This window comes from Mesoplodon bidens, assembly GCF_964165515.1.
Source record: "Mesoplodon bidens genome assembly, chromosome: 8".
Taxonomy (NCBI): Eukaryota; Metazoa; Chordata; class Mammalia; order Artiodactyla; family Ziphiidae; genus Mesoplodon; species Mesoplodon bidens.
In genome coordinates, this window is record NC_138165.1 from 85,024,701 (window position 1) to 85,048,819 (window position 24,119).

The 24,119-nt window shown below is 35.3% G+C and overlaps 2 protein-coding genes across 9 annotated transcripts in view; one reads left to right on the plus strand and one right to left on the minus strand.

Moving 5' to 3' along the window:
- CREB1 (cAMP responsive element binding protein 1) overlaps positions 1 to 20,511 on the plus strand; it is a 55,131-nt gene extending 34,620 nt beyond the window's left edge. For 4 of the 6 annotated variants that reach the window (XM_081242669.1, XM_081242672.1, XM_081242670.1 and 1 more), the window contains 4 exons: positions 2,032 to 2,174; positions 6,757 to 6,939; positions 9,064 to 9,214; positions 17,209 to 19,077. In XM_081242669.1, the coding sequence (XP_081098795.1) occupies positions 2,032 to 2,174; positions 6,757 to 6,939; positions 9,064 to 9,214; positions 17,209 to 17,353 (622 nt within the window). In that variant the 3' untranslated portion in view covers positions 17,354 to 19,077. The other 2 variants (XR_014016518.1, XM_081242671.1) reach the window with 2 other exon arrangements.
- Positions 1 to 24,119, minus strand: part of METTL21A (methyltransferase 21A, HSPA lysine) — a 58,510-nt gene that overhangs the window by 15,725 nt on the left and 18,666 nt on the right. The gene's annotated exons all lie outside the window — the stretch shown is intronic.

The following is a 24,119-nucleotide window of genomic DNA, read 5'->3' on the forward strand; positions in this document are numbered from 1 at the left end:
ACGTATATACCTATATATAGGGATCTGAAGCAAAAATTAATACAAAGCAATACTCATCCTTATCATGTGTGATGCTTAGCTGTTTTTTATTGTTTATGTTGGTTGCAACACGCTTAATTGTTTTCGTGGCCCACATAGGGGTTATGACTTGAGTTTGAAAAACATTGCTCTAAAGACCAGTACTACTCAAGATATGGTCCACAGCCCAGACTGGTAAATCAGCATCTGGTTAGAAATGCAAATTTTCAGGCCCTTACCCCATACCTAATGAATTAGAATCTCTAGGGAGGGGACCCAGGAATCTATCTGTGTTTTAACATGCTCTTCAAGAGCTTCTTTTGTACACTGAAGTTTGAAAAACAAGTGTTCTAGAACAGTGATACCCAAATCATGATCTATTGACCAGCTGTCAGTTCCCAAGCTGTTTAAAATAGTTTTGTGTCTTGTTTGCAAAGAGAGAAGAGAAAACCATCCTTACAGTAAAAATAGAAGTTTACTAAATAAGAACAGGCAGATGTGGAAAAGAATGAGTAAGAAATTTTACAAATGAGAAATACAATCAGGGGAATTCTTTTTTTAAAAAAACAACTGTAAGAATGTTTCCGACAGTACCAATAAAGGTAATTACATACATAAATATATAAAAGCCAGTATTATTATAGTTTTACTTTGTAACTCCTCTTTTTCTCCCATGATTTGAAAGGCAAATGCATAAAACAATAATTATAAATCTGTTAATGAACGCACAAGGCATGAAGATGTAATTTGTTACAATAAGGGGGAAATTTTTGGTAGATGGTTAAGGCTAAGTTTCAAACTGGTTTGTTAGAAATTTAAGATTTCAAAAATTACTTGGGTTAGTATTTTCTCCCCTCTTCTGTGATTACGTTATTCATTTGAAATGTGGTAAGATTCATTTGTTTTTGTTTTCCATTTTAGAATTCTTCCCCCATCCTTGTTGATAATTAATTTCTTTCTTTGAATATGTAAAACATTAACGTGGTTCCAAAAGTCAGAATTGTACATACACACACACACATACTCAGAAGTGTCCCTCCACCCATCCTTTTTCACTTCTTTCCCACCCACCCCCAGTAGATAACTAATCAAATTGAACTCCATCTAGTTTATCCTTTCTGACTTTTTTTCTTGAGCAGATGAACAGATACACAAATATTTTCTTATTTCACCTTCATTCGTATACAAAAGGTACCATGCTATATCCATTATGTGGATGAGCCATAGTTTATTCAACCATTCCCCTATATGTGAGCGTGGAGATTGTTTCTAGTCTTTTGCAGTTGCAGTCGATGCTGCCATGATTAATCCTATGCACATTTATTTTAAACTGTTGGAAGTATATTTTAAGGGTAAATTCCTGGAAGTAAGATTGCTGTGTAAACACATTTGGTTTCCCAAATTCTCTCCATAAGGGTTGTGCCAGTTTTATACTTCTAACAGCAATGTACAAGAGCATGTATTTTCTCACAGCTTTGCTAACAGAATATATTGTTATACTTGTTTTTAATTTTTACCAATCTGAGAGTTGAGAAGTTAAAAATCAGGTTTTTGGTCTTTTTTTCCCTCAGTTTTCAAGAGTTATTTGTATGTTAGGGATATTGGACCTTTATCTGTAATATATGTGAGCATTTTCTCCTAGTATGTTTGATCATCTTTGACTTTATTTTTGGTGTTCTTTGCCATAAAAAAGGGTTTTTTTCCCGTAGCCAATTTTATTAATCTCTTCTTTAATTGCACCTGGATTTTGAATCATAGTCTTTCTTTATGTTCATTTTAAAGAGAAATGCATCTGTGTTTTTTCTAGTCCTCATATGGTTTTGACATGTGCATCCCTGATCCATTTTTAGTTTATTGTTTATTGTTTATTATTGTAAATTTTTAAACTGTAAAATTTTTAAATTCTCTCTTAAGCACTCTCAGCTTTCTGCCAGTTTTCTGACCTTTTCCTCTTTGTATTTAGCCAGTAAATGTTACTTATATTTTAATTGATATAGTTCTCTATTTTTCTAGGAAAATTTTGAATGACTTATCTTCTGATGCACCAGGAGTGCCAAGGATTGAAGAAGAGAAGTCTGAAGAGGAGACTTCAGCACCTGCCATCACCACTGTAACGGTGCCAACTCCGATTTACCAAACTAGCAGTGGACAGTATAGTGAGTAATAGATATTTCTGTTTTGGAAAGTGCGATGAAAAACTAATGACTGCATTCTCCTTAAAGTAATCGTATAAGCGCCAGCTCTTTTCTAAATCTTGGTTGTCATTATTATATTTCCTTTACTTATATGCAAAGTTTTGTAACAGAAGTATTTTCTTTCCTTCAGGGTTTAGTTAGGATTGCTCAGGTATGTAAGACCTTTAAATGGCCCTTTGTTTTGTGCAGATGCATGGAGAGTCTTACAAGTTTTTCAAACCACTGCTTGAAACTCCATATTTCAGTCCTCATATAGCATATGATGTTAATAGAAAACATGAGTTTTTCAGATAATCATTCTTTGATTATGTTTAAGGCCAAAAATGGTCTCATTATTCACCTATTTTAATAATTCATCTTTCTAAAAGTAGCATTTTTAAATCATATTGATGTTTCACGGTGGGGTGGAGAGGCTTGTTTGCAGTCTACCAGAACATTTAATTATTATTCCTTTTAAGATAAAAGGTAGTGTAGTGAATTGTAATAATGTGAGCATAAGGACTGCTGAAATTAAGAGGGCACTTTGCTTTTTGTCGCACAGAAAGCAAAGATTTCTTTTGCAAAGTTACCAAAGTTTCCATTTCTCTGATGTCTCTGACACTTAGGTCTCTCTTCTTATCTTTCACCTAAATCTGTTATAAAGAACTTTTGAGTTCTGCTTTTGTTTGATCAAAGGCATTTGTGTGAATGGTACCTTTTTCCTCTCTTTTCCCAATATCTTCTGGCCTCCCAAAGTGCCTCACACATTGATGTCTTCATTTTGATTTGTTCATTAAATCCAGTGCTACCCATGATATAGTCTTCCTCCCTCTCTTCCGTAATTACAAATTAAATGTGCACATTGAAACTCTTGCTGCATTGGTTTTCTAATGCCCTGGGGTAGTCTGTGTCAGAAATATGTATAAAAGTTTGACTCCCAAGTTCATAGTTTTCCAGTTACAGCTCAGCCTTGGTTTGTATAACTAATTGCATTCCAACTGAATTAAAAACAAGTAGCAGACTTTTTAGCTCAGCCAAAGCTGAAACTTTTTTTTTTTTTAACATAAAGGACTGTTATTATTTCCAGTTTTTTTTTTTTTTTTAATTTTTTTTTTTAAACCCACATTTGTTTATTTATTTATTTTTGGCTATGTTGGTTCTTCACCTCTGTGCGAGGGCCTTCCCCAGTTGTGGCAAGCGGGGGGTCACTCTTCATCACGGTGCGCGGGCCTCTCACTATCGAGGCCTCCCTTGTTGCTGGAGCACGGGCTCCAGATGCGCAGGCTCAGTAGCTGTGGCTCACGGGCCCAGCCGCTCCGCGGCATGTGGGATCCTCCCAGACCAGGGCCCGAACCCGTGTCCCCTGCACTAGCAGGCAGATTCTCAACCACCGCGCCACCAGGGAAGCCCCCTGAAACTTTTAATAGTAAGTAGAAGGCAGGCATTCCTGACTAAGCTTCTTGTCCATTCTGTAAGCTCATTAGAGTTCACTCATTCTTTTCTTTCTTAAGTTCTTTGTTGGCAGAAATAGATACTCTCTATATATGTGTATGTGTGTATTTTTTAGACTTATATCCAAATAATTTGAGTTATTCAAGGTGTGTGTTCTAAGACCTTGATACATGAACCTTTTTTTTCTCCAACTTCAGCACGCTTGAGGGATACAGCACACTCCTGTTAGTAACAGAGATTCACTCACCACAGCAAGTCTCACTTGAACTAGAAATAGAAAGCATGCTCTTTAGGAAAGAGGCATATCAAAATCTCAAATAGGAAAGAGAAGTTGAGGGAGGTGAAGCTGAGAAAAATAGATGTTTAATTTGGCAACTGACAGTTGCTAGTTTTAAAGGTTAATACTTTGAGATTTTAAAAGCCTTATACATTATCTTTATCCCTTATTCTCTCTGTATGTGCACATATGACCTTGATGGAACTGATTTAACATTATGTTCTTGATTGTCATTAAGAATCAGTATATTGGGCTTCCCTGGTAGCTCAGTGGTTGAGAGTCCGCCTGCCGATGCAGGGGACACGGGTTTGTGCCCCGGTCCGGGAAGATCCCACATGCTGTGGAGCGGCTGGGCTTGTGAGCCATGGCCGCTGAGCCTGTGCGTGCGGAGCCTGTGCTCCACAACGGGAGAGGCCATAACAGTGAGAGGCCCGCGTACCGTGCAAAAAAAAATCAGTATAATGACCACTTACATATACAATATTTATGTTTCTTAACTTACAAAAGAAATATATGGTTGTAAAAATTCAAATGGTAGAGGTTTATAGTATTAATAAAAAGTAAAAACCCTTTCCATCCCTCCCCATTAGAGTTTGGTATATATCCTTCCATTCTTTTTTATTCTGTTTATACATACACGTGTCATGTATTTTTATACAAGTGAGACCTACATTATTTATATACAATAGACAAATATATGCATATATAGTTATGTATGTAGTTTCTTTTAATAGCTACATTGTGTTTCACTATATAAATATAACATTTATTTAAAAATCACACACACTGATGAATATTTAGGACATTTCTACTGTTTCAAACAATGCTACCTGAACATTCTTTTATATATATAGTATCCTGTCCTGTCAGTGGGGATAGCATCTAAAGACTGGAATTGTTGAAGCCAAGCCAGCCTGCCCAATTACCCTTCCCAGTGGCTACACCAATTTGTACTCCTTCAATAAATTGGTTTTTTTTTAAACTAATACTATTATTAGTTTTGTCCATTACTTGGTTCACAGTCCCTGATAATAAAGTCTTATTTGAGAGATTTTATTCTTAGTTAGAAAAACATGTTTTATTTCACTAACTGAAACTGTTTTCATTGTGGCTTCTCAGAATCTTAGCTGAGTTTGTTTAACTATACTCTTTTCCTTCTTCTAGATTTTGTGGTAGAATCAGTATATATACCTAAAGATACGTCAGTTGCTTGATTTCTATCTTTTTCTTCTTGTTTTAATGAATTTAGTTTTATTGAAAGCTATCTTAAGTCCTTTTGGAATATGAAGTATATAAGTAAATATTAAGAGAAAAGAAGTGTTTGATAGGCTCAGACTTCAGTTTTTCAGAGTACTTTCATATATACATGATTTCATTTGATTTTTATAACAATTGTACTTAGTGGCTAGAACCAGATATTTTTATTTTTACAGAAGAGATAACAGATTCAAATAACAGTTTAGTGATGGAACTTGGACTAGAACCCAGATCTCCTGATTTCTAGTTTCCTTCTTTCCTCCCACCTTGAGTTCATTGGTATGTAGTCAAGAAGAAAGTTGTGTGCATTGAATACAGTGGAATTTGCTTATTAACTCTATTTGAGAAATTGTGGTTTGATTCTGTTAACCTGATTCTTTCAAGTTATCCTGAAGTATTCATCTCAGAATAGTTTTTACATATTCCTTTTTTTCTCCTTGTCTAAGATAAGTAAAATTTATGGGATTAGCTAAAGTGGGTAGATTGTATATGCCAGTATCTTAATTTCCACAGGTATTATTTACTAAACCAAATCACAGCCATTAACTGTTATTATTTCTTGATTGAACAGTAAGTAATCCAGTTTTTCATACATAGATGACTCAGGATGTTAGTTACCCAGAGCTAGCTGACAGTTGATCCCAAACTAATTTCCTTCTAACAGACAAAAAGTAACATGCTCAAATCAGACATGTTGACTTAGTTAAAATCCATTATGCAATTTTATATGTAATATTGTGATTTTTAGTCCTTCTCTTTCTGGAAAACTTTAACAGGGAAAGTATCTTATTAACTTGTTCCATGTACTGTAGCATAAAGGTTAATTGAGGTTTTTTATAAAGTGAAATGTCTACTAGTATGAGCCAAAGTTGATTCCTTTGTAACAGATAAATGACAAGTATGATTAATTCGTGAATAATCAACAGATCCTGCATGAGAATGCTTGAATAGGTAACTTAGAAATAGCAGTAAAATATTTTTTTCTAAATGATGATCTTGGGCTCTAATTTTAAACTCCATGAGAGGTCTGTGATAATTAAGTTCCATAGGACGTTTCCGTTGTTTCACTGAGTGGACTTTTGTTATACTTTATGCATTGCTAACCGAGTTAGAGAACAGAATGCACTACTGAACTGCTTTATTAATTATGAATTAAATAATCATTTATTGGGTGCCTGTTACATGCCCATATCTGTGCTAATAAGTACATGAACGTAGAGAAGGAAAATATTATGTAGTTAATGCCAGAATAAAGGAAGTGTGGATTACAGAGTGGTACTTCTTCTGAACCAAGTAACTTCAAGTGGAATTTAACATTTTCTCATTTTTTATTTGTTAACTGACATTACTATAAATTATAATGTGGTTCATAGAGTACGTTTGTATTCTTGAAATTGGATATAGGTTTCCTGAGCAGAAAGTTACTTGAGTATACAAAATCCTTCTCGGTGATGTTATTTGCTGTAATAATTTCTCCTAGATTATGTCTTGCAAATTATTCTGCTTTGAATTTAGTGTGTGTATAAGACTTACATGGTATTAATTAAACTTGTAACAATAAAATCCATTGGGTTTTAGTTGCCATTACCCAGGGAGGAGCAATACAGCTGGCTAACAATGGTACCGATGGGGTACAAGGCCTGCAGACATTAACCATGACCAATGCAGCTGCCACTCAGCCGGGTACTACCATCCTACAGTATGCACAGACCACTGATGGACAGCAGATCTTAGTGCCCAGCAACCAAGTTGTTGTTCAAGGTAAGAGAATTCAGAATTCACAGGTATGTTAAATTCTTTGAAAAGTTAAAATTTTATAGACTCAGAAAAAGTAAGTATGATACTGCAAAGCACTATTAAAATATAGTTTATTTTTCTTCATTATAGATACTGTTTTCCATGAACTCTTCTTCCATTATTCCAATTGGACCAAATGTCATGGCATAAAAACAACTATTTTCAGTTTTAAAAATATAACATCTATCTTTAACACCTTTAACATTTGGATATAGGAGAAATGAGGTAGGTTAGAGGGAAAGACAATAAAATTAGGAGTTAAGAAAAGCTAGATTCTAAATCTAAATATATATAGATTCACTTTGTGACCTTGAGTAAGACCCAGCCTCCCTGGGCCTCATTTTTTTTCATGTGTCAAATGAAAAGTTGTACTAAATCACTGATAAGAATCTTTGGAGGTTCAAAATTCTGTTCCTCTGCTTTAAGTCAAAAGAAATTTACACCTTCATTTCTAAGATCATCATTTTTTATTTCAAAGGATAGCATTATATTCTGAAAAATCTTATACCAGTGTGCAAGTCTCCTGGTCTATGAGCAAAGGTAGTTAAATACATGGTGAATGACAGAAATAGCTTTTTTTTTTTTTTTTTTTTTTTTTTTGCGGTACGCGGGCCTCTCACTGTTGTGTCCTCTCCCGTTGCGGAGCATAGGCTCCGGACGCGCAGGCTCAGCGGCCATGGCTCACGGGCCCAGCCACTCCACGGCATGTGGTATCTTCTCGGACTGGGGCACGAACCCGCATCGCCTGCATTGGCAGGCGGACTCTCAACCACTGCACCACCAGGGAAGCCCAGAAATAGCTTTTTTCTGTTTTGTTTTGTTTTGTTTTCTTCCTATTTGTTTCAGAAATCTTTATGGATGGGAGTTGACCATTTTTCTTTGAATTCACTTGAATATTTTAAGAATATGATTTATGCCACATTTAAAATTTGCATAAGGAAATAATAAATGTTTCTAAAAATATTTTTATTAAAAATGTTTTGCCTCTGTTAGGTAATGACAGATGTGCCCCTTCACCATGGATGATTAATTTTGAATAATTCTAAAACACCAACTAGAGAGTCATAATTTATTTAAAGGGCCCTAATGTATTTACAGAATATTTTCTGTTACTAAACAAACAATATTTGAAGAAGATAATATTTTGCTTATTAATGGGAGTAAAACACCTTTTCACTTTACATGCAGGTACTCAAAAATTGTAAAGCAGGATGTCAGTGAATTTGAATTCTGAACGTCAGTTTGAAGATGGTAACATGTTTAGTATATAAGTCTTTTCCACTCAAACTACACATTTTAATTGATATTAATAACAAATATGGATGATTTTATAAAGAGCTTCAAATTCTCTCAGATAATGTTAGGTTTCTTATTCCTAGGAGGGCATATTATTAAGCTGTTTTTAGAGGCGATTTGACAAATAGAGACTGTTTTTCTTTTTACAAATGATGGATCATTTAGTTAGAAAAATAAAACTTCAATTTGTTTAGCCGTTATCATTTACATTAAAACAATGCTTACAAGTAATATAATTGGCATCAAATGGTACACTTTTTCATACTTTGTTTTGTTACAATTAGGCATTTATAATAGTTGACCATTATGCTTTATTTTCTTTTCCATTTTGCTATTTTATGAAAAATCATGGTCGTTTTTATGTCGTGGCAAGAGTCTACTTGAAATTTTTTAATATGAATTTACCAATATCAAAGGAAGACATTGAGGACTATACTCTCTCTAGGAAGATCATCCAAGCTGTGCCCCACTTACCTTTTAGACTTAAGGTTGGTAAGCATGTTAACAACAGAACAGAACTACATTCCAATGAAAGATAAATATAAGACCCAGCAGACATAAGTCAAGACCTCTTTCATCCAAGTGACTATACTAATAAATACATTAAATTGGGCATTAATTTCTGAATAATGTCCCAAAGAGTGCTGATTCTTTCAACATTTTCGTCAGAATCATCTGTTCCTTTTTTTCCTTTTAATCCAAAATATATGTTTAGATTGATGATTGACACGTAGTTTTACCAAGTCACAGTGCTTCAGTGTCTTACACCATGCTCACTATTTTTCTTTTCAGCTGCCTCTGGAGATGTACAAACATACCAGATTCGCACAGCACCCACTAGCACCATTGCCCCTGGAGTTGTTATGGCGTCCTCCCCAGCACTTCCTACACAGCCTGCTGAAGAAGCAGCACGAAAGAGAGAGGTTCGCCTCATGAAGAACAGGTACATAGATTGCTTTTACTTATATTGTCGTAGGTCAGGCATATCTTCAGATTCTGCCAGATGTGTGTCTTTAGCATCTGCTGACAATAGGATCTTTGCATTGAGATATTTTTCTGGTAAAATTGATGGATCTTGCTAAAACTTCTTTATTTAGCTTCTCATAAGCTGCACTTATGAGATGGCTAATGGGATTATGGGTCCATCTTTGATGATAGAGTAGTTTTCTTTCATGCAGTTTCCCCATGGGAGATTTAACGCACAACTTTGCTATGTTTTCACTATTGCTTCAACCAACTAACTAGGTTATTTAAAAATTGTTTCTTTTCATGAGTAGTATTGTTAAGATTAAGAGTTTCATGTATATATATATTAAAATTAAGTGTTGTTTTATTTATATTAAATGTATTTGTAATAAGGTAAATGTATGATGGCCAATCTAAGTTTTAATGCATATTATCTTTACTCAAAATAATAACAATTTAACACCTAAATATTCTTCAAAAATAGATTAATGCCGAGAATATCTTATTATATTCTTGACAAAAATCTTAAAATAGAACTAGTCTTCAACAATGAAAATGCTACATATTGAAAATTTATTAAATGTGGGAAAGTTATTCCCATAAAGTAAATTCATAGCTGTAAATGGCTTTGTCATCAAAAAAAGTAATAAAAAATTTTATTTACTTATATTTACCTTAGTATTTTTATTTATTTAGCTTAGGATTTAAATATTTAGCTTAAGATATAGAAATGACCTAAGACAAACCAAAGAAAATGAAAATAAAGATATTAAAAGTTTGAAACAGTGAAAATATTCCACTGCTTTTCACCTCAAGATTCTTCAAATGCTATGATAAAGTGAAAGAAACATAGAGGTTGAACTTAGAGGATGTGGATTCAAGTCCTAGATCTACCCCTTTTGCTGTGACTTTAGAAGAACATAACCTTCTAAACCTCAGTTTTCTCCTTTGTAAAACAGGATCCCACTACCCACCCAGAGGGTTGCTCTGTGGGTCAAATATGTGGGTCAAGTAAGATAATTCCTTTGAAAGCACTTTGTAACTGCAGTGCTCTGTTGAAGTGTCTGTTTTTGTGCAATTTCATGTTCCAGCTTAGATCAACCTCTTTCGTTCCTAAAATATTCCTAGCTGTTAGAGAATGTTGGTGAATTACACCTAGGCAGAAACGGCACAGTTTTTTCCGGATTATTAGGAAAAGAGTTGGAAACAAGCTGAGTAACTTATTTCATTTGTGCTCCATCAATGTGATTTTAAGTATTTAAGCTACAATAATAAACAGAAGCATAAAAGTTGTGTTCATATTTAAATGTATCTTAAAATATAAATTAAACTGTGTTTAAACTTTTTTAATGTTTGTAAGGAAATGTATAAGTAACCCTTTTGAAAATTAGAAGCAAGTCTGATTTAGAAAGTCTCAAGTAAAGGCTAGGTTATAAAGTTTAAGACAACAGCATTTACTAAAGAAACCACTTCTCAGCAGACACAACAGAGCATCGGGTAGAAAATACATCTCTTGATTATGAAAGCAACAAAGGACTTCAGATTATGTCTGTGTAGTTTGGCTCTATGGAACAAACATTTCCCCTTACACAGAAGTCACTTAAGAAGCAGCTTAATTGTAGTGGGTGAGAAGGCCAGCACTACAGCTTCTTGCCTGCTCTGAGGCATAGAGGGCTGCCCATTCATGAAAGCACGTTAATTTGACGGGCATATACCAAAGTCTCCTTTGCCTCTATTCGTGCGATTTATGATTCCCACCCCCACCCCCCCACACACACACCAGGCACGTACACACCAAGCTGGGGACAGGGAACACATAGCTACAGTTCCTAACAACCTCTGCTTGCCTGAGATATTCAGGGAAGCCACCTGACTTACTGTGAACTCTTTAATAAAATACTTTGGCTTGGATTCAATTTCACTACAAGGAAACTTCCCATTGACTCTGGTATAGTTCCTTTTCCCTTTATTCCCAGATTACCTGCTGCTTCTACTTTTTCAACTTCCATTCACTAGCATCTGGCTTCTGTGCCCACCATACCACTCCAGTGTCTATAAAAAGGTACAGATACCTTCCCATTTGGCAAATCTAGCATTCTCTTTTCATTTCATTTTACCTTTACTGGGAGTATTTGACACTTTTGACTGCTCATTTCTCTAAACTCTTCTTTGGCTTACTCACCTGGTTTTCTGACTACTTTTCAAATTTTCCCTTGAAACTTTCATCCATACCTATGTATTTCAGGCATCACCTCTATGTTGATACCACCTAATTATATATATTCCGGCTTTGACCTTTCCCTTGAGATATTATTTATTTAGGTCCTGGTATGTGCTGGACACGATACCTCATTTCTTTACATATTTTATTAGTTCTGCCCACAATGAGAGAGAAGCTTATGTCCACTTTACAGAGGAGATATGGTTCAGAAAGAAGGTAAATATTTTGCCAAAGGTCACACCTTTTAAAAAAAATGGGTAGAACTCAGATATGAGCCTTGCTCTGGCACCAAAGCCTGTGCACCTGCTACCTGTCAGATTCAACCATCATCTCCTGCTCTGCCACTCAGACCAGAACACATGGCAGTGTGCTGCAGGTACGTAGCACCAAGAGGGAAATGTGGAATGCTTTCCTTGAATATTTATTTGGCTCAAAAATTTGAGAGAAAAAAACATTTTTAGGGTAAACTTAAAGATATAATTCACACCAGCAGCAGTTGCTATGGACTGTGCTCCCCTATTTAGTTTCCTCTGCCATTATTGGTTACTTAGGTGGAAAAGTTAGAGAAGCACTCTCCTCCTGAACATATTCACTAGGATAAATGTCCCTATGTGCCTCAAACACAGCCTGTCTTCTAAACTTGATAAGAAAAAGTTGCGGGCTTCCCTGGTGGCCCAGTGGTTGAGAATCTGCCTGCTAATGCAGGGGACACAGGTTCGAGCCCTGGTCTGGGAGGATCCCACATGCCGCGGAGCAACTAGGCCCATGAGCCACAACTACTGAGCCTGTGCGTCTGGAGCCTGTGCTCTGCAGCAAGGGAGGCTGCGATAGTGAGAGGCCCGCGCCCCGCGATGAAGAGTGGCCCCCGCTTGCCACAACTAGAGAAAGCCCTCGCACAGAAACGAAGACGCAACACAGCAAAAATAAATTAATTAATTAAGAGTTAGGACTTCAACATATTCATTTAAAAAAAAAAGAAAAAGTTGTGATTCCCCAAATTCTATAACATTCAAATTGCCATTTACTCAAAAATGAAGATAGGGCTTCCCTGGTGGTGCAGTGGTTGAGAGTCCGCCTGCCAATGCAGGGGACACGGGTTCGTGCCCCAGTCTGGGAAGATCCCACATGCCGCGGAGCCTGTGCGTCCGGAGCCTGTGCTCCGCAATGGGAGAGGCCACAACAGTGAGAGGCCTGCGTACCGCAAAAAAAAAAAAAAAGAAATGAAGATAAGTGGTAAATGTTCTAAAAGAAAGTATAGATGGTTACATTAATTTGTGTTGCTGCAGTAACAAAAAATAATAAAATCTCAGTGTCTTAGAACAACAGGGACTTCCCTAGTGGCTCAGTGGTTAAGAATCCACCTGCCAATGCAAGGGACACGGGTTTGATCCCTGGTCCGGGAAGATCCCACGTGCCGCGGAGCAACTAAGCCCATGTGCCACAGCTACTGAGCCCACGTGCCACAACTACTGAAGCCCGCACGCCTGGAGCCCGTGCTGTGCAACAAGAGAAGCCACCGCAATGAGAAGCCCGCACACCTCAACAAAGAGTAGCCCCTGCTCACCGCAACTAGAGAAAGCCCGCGCGCAGCAACGAAGACCCAATGCAGCCATAAATAAATAAATTTATTTATTTTTTAAAAAAAAACAACAACAACAGAAATTTCTTCCTCACTTATGTTACATTTTGGCAGCTGCAAGTCATGCTATGGCTCTCCTCCACATGCTCCCAGCCAAAGGAGGAACACCTCTTTGAGTCCTGTCATTATTGTAGCAAAGGGAAAGGGGAAATGCTTTTTGAAGCACCTGCTTGATTGTGGTGAACATCATGTCCACTCGGGTACCATAGGCCAAAGCACAGGCTAGGACAAGCCCAACATCAGTGAAATGGGAACGGTGTGCTCTTCCCACAGGGAGGGAGGAGTAAAAAATTACGGAAGCAATACAACCCAGCACCTCTGTCTTACAAGTTTAGAGTGCAGGAAGAATTTAATAGGTTTCCTAAGAGCAGAAGTAATAAAGGAAAAGGTTAAGTAGGTTTGACCATCTAAAAATATGAAACCTCTGATTAGCCAAGGAAAAGGTAAAGTAGCAAAGCAAACAATAAGCTAGAAACATTTTAACAAAGTCAGGAGACTGATAAGGATCTAAATAAGTAGATTTAAAGAAAATGAATTAGAAATGGGGTAAAAAAACTGAAAATTCAAACCAGTTAAAGTGTATGCTATATAAATTAAGGTACATCCTTTCAACTGTATAAAACCAACTGTTAATAATGAAGATGTGTTTTTATTGAGATGGGAAGATGTTCATAGTGGAAAAGAGCAGGTTACCAAAGAATATGTATTATGATCCCATTTTTATTTATTTTTATTACAGAAGTAAAACATTCTCATTATAAGCACATTAGAAAACATAAGCTAAAATATTTACTCACCACTAATTGTGCCACCCAAAATGTTAACATTCTGGAGTATAATTTTTTTCCCCTAATATATATGTGCAAAGATAAATAATACATTTTTAGTACACAGTTTTTAATTTCTTATTTTGAAATAATTTTAGCTTATGGGAACAGTTATAAAAATAGTACAGAGTTCCAGATACTCTCTATCCACCTTTCTATAAGTTTAGCATATTACATAACCAGGCTGTGTTTATCAAAACTAAAGAAATTAACATTCTGTCATGTACTATGTATAGTAATTAACATAGTATTTTTTATAGTGGTATAATAATATTAACTGCACTGTCCATTTTATTTGAATTTCCTCAGTTATTCCACTTCTATTCCTTTTCTCTTCCAGAATCCAGTCCAGGGTACCACACTGCATTTAGTCATCATGGCTCCTCATCTCCTCCAATCTGTGACAGTTCTTTCCTTGTCTTTCATGGGCTTACCGAGTAGTAGTTAAGTTTCTTTCAGAATATCCCTCACTTTGGGCCTGTGTGATGTTTTTATTATGATTAGATGAAGGTAATGAATTTGGGGGAAGAATACCACAGAGATGTAGTCTGCTCTTCTTGTCACTTCATATCAGGGAGCACATACCAGCATGACTCATTACTGGCAATGTTAACTTTGATCACTTGGTTAAAGTGCTGTCCAAGTGTTCCCGCTGCAGTTATCATTTTTCTCTTTTTACACACTATTCCTTAGAAGCAAATCACGGATTTAGAAAGGGAGGAGAATTAAACTCCACCTCCTGGAAAGGAGAGTATCAAAGAAATTGTGGTCATAGGTGAAAACCAACATGGTAATTGGTGTTACTTTCGCAGAGTTGCTTGGAGACTATGCAAATATTTTATTTCTCTTTCAAGTTTTCCCCACTAATTTTTGTATTCACAGGGGAATCTTTCCTGCAGTAATTATTACTGTGATATTCTAATGAGGATTTTCTATTTCCCCATCCCTTCTACATTTATATCAGTACGGTCTTATAGATACTTACCTTATTCTTTGGGCTATAATTCAATATTATTTAATTATGATAAGATTATTCCAGTTTTGGCCATCGGGAGCTCTTACACGTTGGTTCCTGTGTCCTTTAGATGGCGTCTTATTTTTCTTCAAGCACATCTTTACTTTCTGGCCCTACAAGATATCTGGGTTCAACTTCTCATCTTGTGTTTTCCCTGCTTTAGCCTTGAAATCAGCCATTTATTGAGTCCTAGTTTCTTTCATTGGAAAATGGTATTTAGAAATCAGTTAGGCAGTAGTTGTGCTCTTTGCTACTGAGATTTCACAGGCTCTCTCAAAGGACAGAGCTAGGAAATATACACGTGTGTGTGTGTGTGTGTACACTGGCCCATGTATGCACACAACTGTATTTCTGTACGTGTACGTTACTATAATAAATATGTTTGTACTGATCCCTCTGACTCTAATCTGTAACCACAGGGCTTATTTTAGCCTTCCCTTCCCCCCTTTGCTTATTTGAACTTCGTTCTCTGACAGAAACTTGGCTTCCCACTAAAGGTTTATTTATGTATTTGTTAAACTCTAGTATCATATAAAATAGTTTCATAATTGCTAACTTGTACCCCTATGAGAAACAAATTTACAATATAGCATTTATGTACAGTTCTTTCTGTTTTTAGCCTTAAAGTACCAGTGAAAGCACTGTTTTCAGAGTTACTTAGCTCTGCTGCTTTTTTCTCCACGCTCTTATGTCATATACATACCTTTAGAGTAAAGTTAGATTTCTCAACATCTTCATTCAATTCTGGGATTCCCCGATATCCTGTTTTTTATTTTAAATTGTCATTACTTTACTTTTCGTGCTGTATATTTCTGTGGGGTTTAACAGACGTAAAATGCTATGTGTCTGCCACCGCAGTGCCATACAGAACATTCACACCACTCTACAAAGAATCCCTTGTGATACCTCCTGGTGGTCAGCCTCTACCCCCTCCCCCAGCCCCTGGAAACCACTGAACTGTTTTCCATCTTTTTGTTTTGTATTTTCCAGAATCTCATATAAATATGAGATCTGGCTTCTTTCACTTAGCACAGTGCATTTAAGATTCATTGATAGTGTTGCATGAATCAGTAATTAGTTTTATCCCTGGTATTGTATGGATGTGGTTTATTTATCCATTCACCTTGAAGTTCATCTTAGTTTCCAGTTTTGGAGGATTATGAATAAATTTACTATAAATACGTACATACAGGTTTTTATATGAACTTTCAATTCACTTGAGTAAATATCTAGGAGTGGCCTGCATGGATGGAATGGTAAGTGTATATTTAACTTTATAAGAAACTGCCAAACTGTTTTCCAGAGTGGCTGAACCATTTTGCATTTCTACCAGCAATGTATGAAAGTTCCAGTTGCTCTATATCAAATGTTATAATTTTATGTTTTACATTTAGGTCTTGATCCCTTTTGAATTAACTTTTTTACAAGGTGTGAAATGTGTAAAAGGTTCACTTTTCTGTATGAACACCTGTTTGTTCCAGCACCATTTGTTAAAAAGACTATCCTTGGGCTTCCCTGGTGGCGCAGTGGTTGAGAGTCCACCTGCCGAAGCAGGGGACAACGGGTTCGTGCCCCGGTCCGGGAAGATCCCACGTGCCGCGGAGTGGCTAGGCCCGTGAGCCATGGCCGCTGAGCCTGCACGTCCGGAGCCTGTGCTCCGCAACGGGAGAGGCCACAACAGTGAGAGGCCCGCGTACCGCAAAAAAAAAAAAAAAAGACTATCCTTTCTCTGTGGAATTGCCCTTGTACTTTTGTCAAAATTTAATTGACTGTATTTGTATAGGTTTGTTTCTGGGGTGTCTAGCATGTTCCTTGTTCTGTGTATCTGTCCTTTCGCCCATACAATCCACTAGGAGAATCTTTTCATTCTATCTAAAAATATTTAGATCGAAATTTTTGAGAAGCTTTAAGAGGCACTCTCCAAGCTAAAGAGTTCTTTTTGTTTTTTATTTGAAGCTCATTTCAATGTTGTATTCTCCTCCGAGGTTTAGTAATTCTTAATGGAGTATGAAAGTGCTTGCCACCCTTCTGCCCCATCAATTAAAATGGGTGCTTTGAATGGTTTTTTTTAATCAACTTTCTATGGTATGTTAAAATTTTACATTAGACAATTTCCAAGTCATTCTATTTATTTTTCTCAAATGCCTGATCTATAATATATTAAAACGTTTGTTGCTTTGAGCTAAATCTTTTTTTTAATGTAGTATCTAACGCAAAATAAATGATACAGAAATGTTGCATAATTTTTCCTGTCCTTTTTTGCTTGTAGGGAAGCAGCACGAGAATGTCGTAGAAAGAAGAAAGAATATGTGAAATGTCTAGAAAACAGAGTGGCAGTGCTTGAAAACCAAAACAAGACACTGATTGAGGAGCTAAAAGCACTTAAGGACCTTTACTGCCACAAATCAGATTAATTTGGGATTTAAATTTTCACCTATTATGGTGGAAAAAGGACTGGCTTGGCCATAACCAGAAAGACGAAATAAACATTTATTTTCTAAACATTTCTTTTTTTCTATGCGCAAAACTGCCTGAAAGCAACTACAGAATTTTCATTCATTTGTGCTTTTGCATTAAACTGTGAATGCTCCAACACCTGCCTCCACTTCTCCCCTCAAGAAATTTTCAGCTCCACGAATCATGAAGAGACTTGTGCTTTTTATCCCCCGCCCTCTTCAAGAAGTAATAATTTGTTTACTTGTAAATTGATGGGGGAAATGAGGAAAAGAAAATCTTTTTTTAAATGATTTCAAGGTTTGTGCTGAGCTCCTTGATTGCCTTAGGGACAGAATTACCCCAGCCTCTTGAGCTGAAGTAATGTGTGGGCCGCATGCATAAAGTAAGTAGGTGCAATGAAGACGTGTTGATTGCCAAATTGACGTGTTTTCACATTTTCATTGTGAATTATGTAAGATTGTTAAGAGACATACCCTCTAAAAGAATTTTAGGATGGTGTTGAAGAAATTAAGAATGAATTTGGAGTGCTTTCTATGTACATTCTCTTCAATACTGAAAACTTGTCCTTGGTTCTTAAAAATATTCTGTATTAACTACAGCTCTTCCATAGGGCAGTTGTTGCTTCTTAATTCAGTTCTGTATGTGTTCAACATTTTGAATACATTAAAAGAAGTAACCATCTGAATGAAAAAGCATGGTATTTGATTTTAAATTAAATCAAAGTAAGTAAAAGTACAAAGCTTGTTTTAGTTTAGTACTAAATTCTTAGTAAAAAGATGCTCATTAGTAAACCAATCCCTTGAGTTACATAACAAGGTTTTTAAATAAATGTTCTTGTCACCACCTTCAAAAATATTTATATTGTCACTCATTTACTTTAAAAGGTTTTTCTAATTAAACTGTTCCCCTTTGCACTTATATTATACCACCAACAGGAAAGCCTTCAAGATGTTAAAGCAAAGTGCTGTATTTGTTTATAAAATGTTATGTGTTGTAGAAAAATACTGATTTTAAATCTTTTCCATATTAACATACTTTAACAGAGTAGTGAATTTTTTAATGAAAGAAGTTATAAGGATATAGTTCTTTTAAAGTACAGTATTAGATATGCACAAGGAAGATAATTTTCTTCAGACATATTTGAATGACTGCTGTACTACAATATTTGGATTGTCACTCTTGCAAAACATATCTTGGTTGTTTTCTTCTATTGATAAAAAGGATAGCTATGCTTTAGCTTTCCAATATGCTATATATCCTTTGTTACTCTGTAAAGGAGCTACCTGTTTTAATTCCTTACCTATAACAGTCTGTATTTGTATGTATCACACATTGTTTCCAGTACTGCTTTTAATTATCAATACTCATTTTATTCACTAAGCTTGATAAATTTAAAAGTTACCCTTTAAAAAAAAATAAGACTGAGGTGGATTTGAAAAATTGGAGATTGACATAATGTTAGATTATAATTTCTCATTTGAGAAGGTATTCCTTTTTTAAAAGAGTCTAGAATTTAATGTTTTATATTTAGTCATGGGTTGTTTTTAAAAGTTAAGTTTGTTAATGTGTTAACAAAATATGCAGATATGGGTGTTAATTATTGAGTCCATTTTGAAAAGTAAGATTTTTAATTAATATTTGTAAATGGTATATTTTTATTTGTAACAAACCGTTGTCTTTTTTCAAGGATGAACAGAGTTTATGAAGGAGCACCATTCTAAGAATTGAGTGATGTAGTCATGTATCTGGACAGTTCACCAGGTTCTCAAGAAGGCTTTCAAACGACTGTAAATTTTGTTGTTTATCCTGCTGAGCTAATGGGGAAAGTGATAGTGTAAAAATTATTTGTATACCTGCATAGATGTGTCATTTTCCAAAACTGGTTTAATAGAAACCAAGCAAAATCACAAATCTATTCACAAACTAGAAGTCTTTCTTAATGAGTCAGAATGTCAGACCTGAACATTTTAAAAGTCATAAGCTTTATAAATGAAAATTGCCTAGTATTTAGCAAGTTAAATGTTTTCAAAAGTTGAGGCTTTCTATTTAATAATTAGAAAGTTGGTGGTCCCCTTAGTCCCTGATAAATCAAGGCAAGTCACATCCATATTAGCTGGCTGAATTTGTAAGTTATAGAAGACTGATTGCACTGGTTTGAAGTCAGTTACTTAATGGTGAGGTAAGAAATGTATTCTGTTGCTAAATCTGTTTAGACCCTTGGAGAGATTTGAAGATTTCAGTTTATACAGATAGAAATTAAGCATATTCTGAGCAAACTTTTTTTTAAGAGAATTGGGAAAAAGGTGTTTGTTTTTAAGCATGCAACTTTGAGAATCTTTGTTAAGAAAACAGCATAATTTTTAAAAATCTTATAGCCAATAACATGTGGCCACATTATGTTTTTTCTCTTCATTGGCCAAAAGGGAATAAAAATGTCATCATAGGAATCTGTACATATGCTACTGATTTGCCTAGAAAATAGCAAGTTTGGTATTGCTCACTTTGCAAATATAGGGCCATGTGGCACTTTTATCTATAGGACAGATTAACTCTAATAAAAATGAAGTGGGAGGGGTTTATTTTTTATATATTGCTCTTACGACTTTTCAAGCTTTGATAGTGTTTAACTGAAAAGTGGTTTAGAAAGGGCTAGATCCAATGTGTTCACATTATTAAAAAAAATTGATATCAGATGTAATTTTTAAGTTCATTTTTCAAACTCAAGTACCATATTGGCAACCATAATATTGTCATAGGTGCTCTGTTCATTTAGATATTCCTGGCGGGGGGGAATGGCATTTGTATAATATATGTGTACATATATATATATATATATATATACATACAGTATATAATCTGAAGCTCTGAGAGCTCTTAAGTCAGGAATGCTGAGTATTATAGTATACTGAGGTCGGATGAAATTTTACATTTTTGTGTATTTTATTGCATCACTTTTGGTAGTTTCTTGGACTGAATTACCCCAGCACTCATGATTGATGTTTTTTAATCTCCTGATTTTCTTCTAAATGTTTTTTTTTTAATTGTCAGTTTTCTTTGGCTTGATACTTTTAAATATGTTACTAGTCACTTGAACCACCACCACCACCACCACCACCCCCACAAAAAAGTATTTGGTTTTTGTGCTTTGTCTCTGGCAGCTATAACAGTGGTAAGAACATTTTGAAGATAGCTTCTAAAAGGTACCACTGATTTTTCAAAAATCATCCTGTGGGAGAATTTTTGGTGTTTTCATTTGAGCAGGGATTTTTGTCAGAAAATGTATCTTGATGGTAAGTCAGCAGCAGTGCTAGTATCTGAAAGCACAATACCAGTCAGGCAGGCTGTCCGATCAGAAGTCATCTGGCTGAAGTTTATCTCTGTCTCTCAGGCCTAATCCCTGATCCTTTTGACCATTTGGGGTGACATGTGGAATCATACAAAGGCTTAGGAAGAAACAAGTCTGTTTAAACCAGGATGCTTTTACTTACTTTAAGTGACTTCAATCTAGATTTCATTTTTAATATTTTTAGTTCTGTGATCAACTGTAGTCAGCTATCAGCATATATTGGTCTCTTTATTTTGAAGATCAGAAGGCTGCTTCATTTTGCAGGGTTAAAATAAGGCTAATATCTTAAAGTTAAGATTTTGAATTAAAGTGGGCTTTAGAGACAACTGTTAACACACCTTTTCAGTTTTTCCAAGAGGCTTTATTTGTTGCCTTTGTAACCCTGAAAACTGTTGGTATATTGTTTCCCATTGACTTAATACAAAAGTTGTATATTTATTTGGATTATTTTTACACTATATTCTTTGTAAATGTTTGGTGTAACTTGCACTTTTAAAAATGACCCTGTTTGGGTATTAGCAAACTTGAGAAATTCCCTCATCAATTAATTGTCATCTGACTTTTTATGTCTTTCTCCTCTCTTCAAATCATGTGGCTTTATTTATGGCAGCTTTTTTCATTGATTAAAATATTTTAACACCTAAAGGCTAGCCTTATAAATGCTGTAAAAGAAAAAATATCAGGAAATTAGATTAGACTAGCCTAATTAATTAAAAGATGGGTTCAAACCCTATCTTATTATCTTTCTTCATGGATAAAGATAGAAGGAAAAGCAACTCAAGTGAATAAATATTTATTTCCAATTTTAAGTAAGACTGTCCTCACCCCAACATTAATACTGTTTATAGGATCCCAAGATATCCTTGAATTTGTCTAGAACAGTAAGACTTCTCAAGGCAATTAATCATTATTATCATGGAGAACACATGTATTAATTTGATTAAATTTTTTCACTTTAAATTGTCTTTGTTAACATCACATTTGACTGATTTCAGATGAGGAGGGGAAAAGTGAGGTATGCTTAAGTAAGCCTGTAGGTGAAGAATTGTATAAATTTGTTCACTCAGTTGTACAAAGCACAACTAGAACTTTTTGTTGGATGGCTTACATACATCTTGAATACTTTTAATGTTGGTATGTTGACTTTTTTAAGTTGACTGCACAGTCACTGTATGTACTAGGAACTGGTTTCCTTGACTTTCTAGAATCAACGGCTAAGAGAGGCACTAATCCCTGAGGGGTCGAACATATCATGAAGCTGAGTCAGTATGGAAGAATTTCAAATAAATCAAACAGGGTGCTGAAGTTCCATCTGTCTCATCTGCTTATGATAAGTTCTTATTGATTAGTGAATGTAGCTTAAGCCTTTGTATGTGTCCTCAGGGGGCAGACTTTAAGAGGGACCAGATAACGTTTGAATGGAGGGATTATATTTCAGGTGTTTTAGCTTGAAATTTATTTTTTAAAAAAATTAAAATAGGAAAAAAAATAGAACAAAGCCTGTGAAGCAATTTGATATTATAAACAGGCTGAGTTGTTTAGCACAGAGAGAAAATATTGACCTGTCTGCATTCTGGTACTGTGCATACAGGTCCTAGCTGGGTAAAACACGATACATTTTGAGTTATTCTCGCCAGCAAGTAAAAGGAAAATGAACAGTCTTCAGGAAATGTCTTTGAAAGGGTCATACAGTAGGAAATTCAAATTTTACCTACTTTATAGAGGCATTATTTAATACTTGCCTACAGAAGTACGGCATTTCTAAGCTTGTGTCTGAGGAGCATCTCAGAGATGTGAGAGTAAATCTAAAGTAGTTTAAAAATTGGTAGGGAAGGAAGACAATCCCTGCAGATAATGATCTTACGTTAGTTGGCTAAGTGAAATGGTCTATCATTGTGTTTGGGAGGTTTTATTTTCTTATTTTTTTAAAATTGAATTGGTATATGCTTTATAGACATTGTATTTTTATCCAGGTGCCACTCCAATTTGTGTATGTAATAAAATTATTTATATTAAAAGTGGGAAATAATTCGTCAAAACATTTTTCTGTGAGTATAGGTTAGGATGGCAAAGAAGAGTGCTAGTTTGCCGTTTTCCATGTAAAGTCCCCGACTGATTTGTCACGTCAGTTGTCATTCCCCCCAAGAAGAGGAATTATTTCTAACCTAGCTGTATCACTTGAAACTTTAGAAACAAAATAATCAGGGAAGTTTCTAGAGAGAAAGGTGTTTGTTTGGGTTTTTGGTTTTGTGGGTGGTTTTTATTTTAATTTTTTGGTTTTTGCTTGAGGATTGGGGTAAAGAATACCTCCCCCCAAAACTATCAGCACAAAACAGGGTATTGATTTTTAACTCTGATGTTGCTATTGGAGTTGAATACTAAATAAGTAACTATAGTGAGGGAAATACATTTCTAATAAAATTCCCTACATTCTAGAAACATCCCTGTTTTAATTTTTTTACCTAAATCTTTTTGTGCTTTATCTGTAAAAAGAAAAAATGTACTGAGCTATAATGGATTTTATTAACACTATGTACATATTAGCTGCTTTGTGTTCAGAATGGTAGCAATTGCTTTGTATATTAAAGTGATCCTTGTGAATTTGTGAAATATTGTCATAAAGTGCTTTTTCTTACTGTAATCTTTGTGGTATCAACTGTCATAATACCCTTTTTACACAAACATTTATGTGCAGTCACATAAACATGCTTTTAAAAACTCCATAAGTCTCTTTTTTGGGATGGGATCTCTACATTGTGGTTTTCGCTAGTTGTGTCAAGCTATGTTTTGTGGACTTGGTTTATTACTTTCGTTAAAGGGCAGAAGTTATGCTAGAATATATCACAAGCTTGTGGTGCACAGCAACAGAAAACTAACTCAAGCAAGCAACAAGAACACATCTTTAGTTACTTAATTTCACTGTATTCCTAGTTTTTAGCACAAGATTTCTTTTTTCAGTAAGATTAAACAGTGCCTATTTGAAGATCTGGAGATGTTACTCCCCTGTTGAGACAACCAATGGGAGGAGACATATGGCCAGCTGTCTGTAATGTCATAAAACGCATCTTTGCGTTGGAAGAACTGATAAGGACAGATGACTTCCTGGCTCCCCTTGTAATTCTCAAGTTCTGTGACCATAAAGTGGAAGGAAAGGGGAGGAGATGTGGTTAATGTGCTCTTTGCTTAAAGCACAAGAATAAAAGATTCTCTCCTGTACTATTGATTCAATTTCTGAAAATAAGCAGTTGCGTTCTAAAGGAATTTTTTTAATTGCGATGTTTATTAAGCCTGTTAGGTCTGCCATTGTATTGAAGGAATTACATGAATTGTATTCCTTTTTTTTTCTTCTACAAAGAGTAACATGTAATTTATTGTAC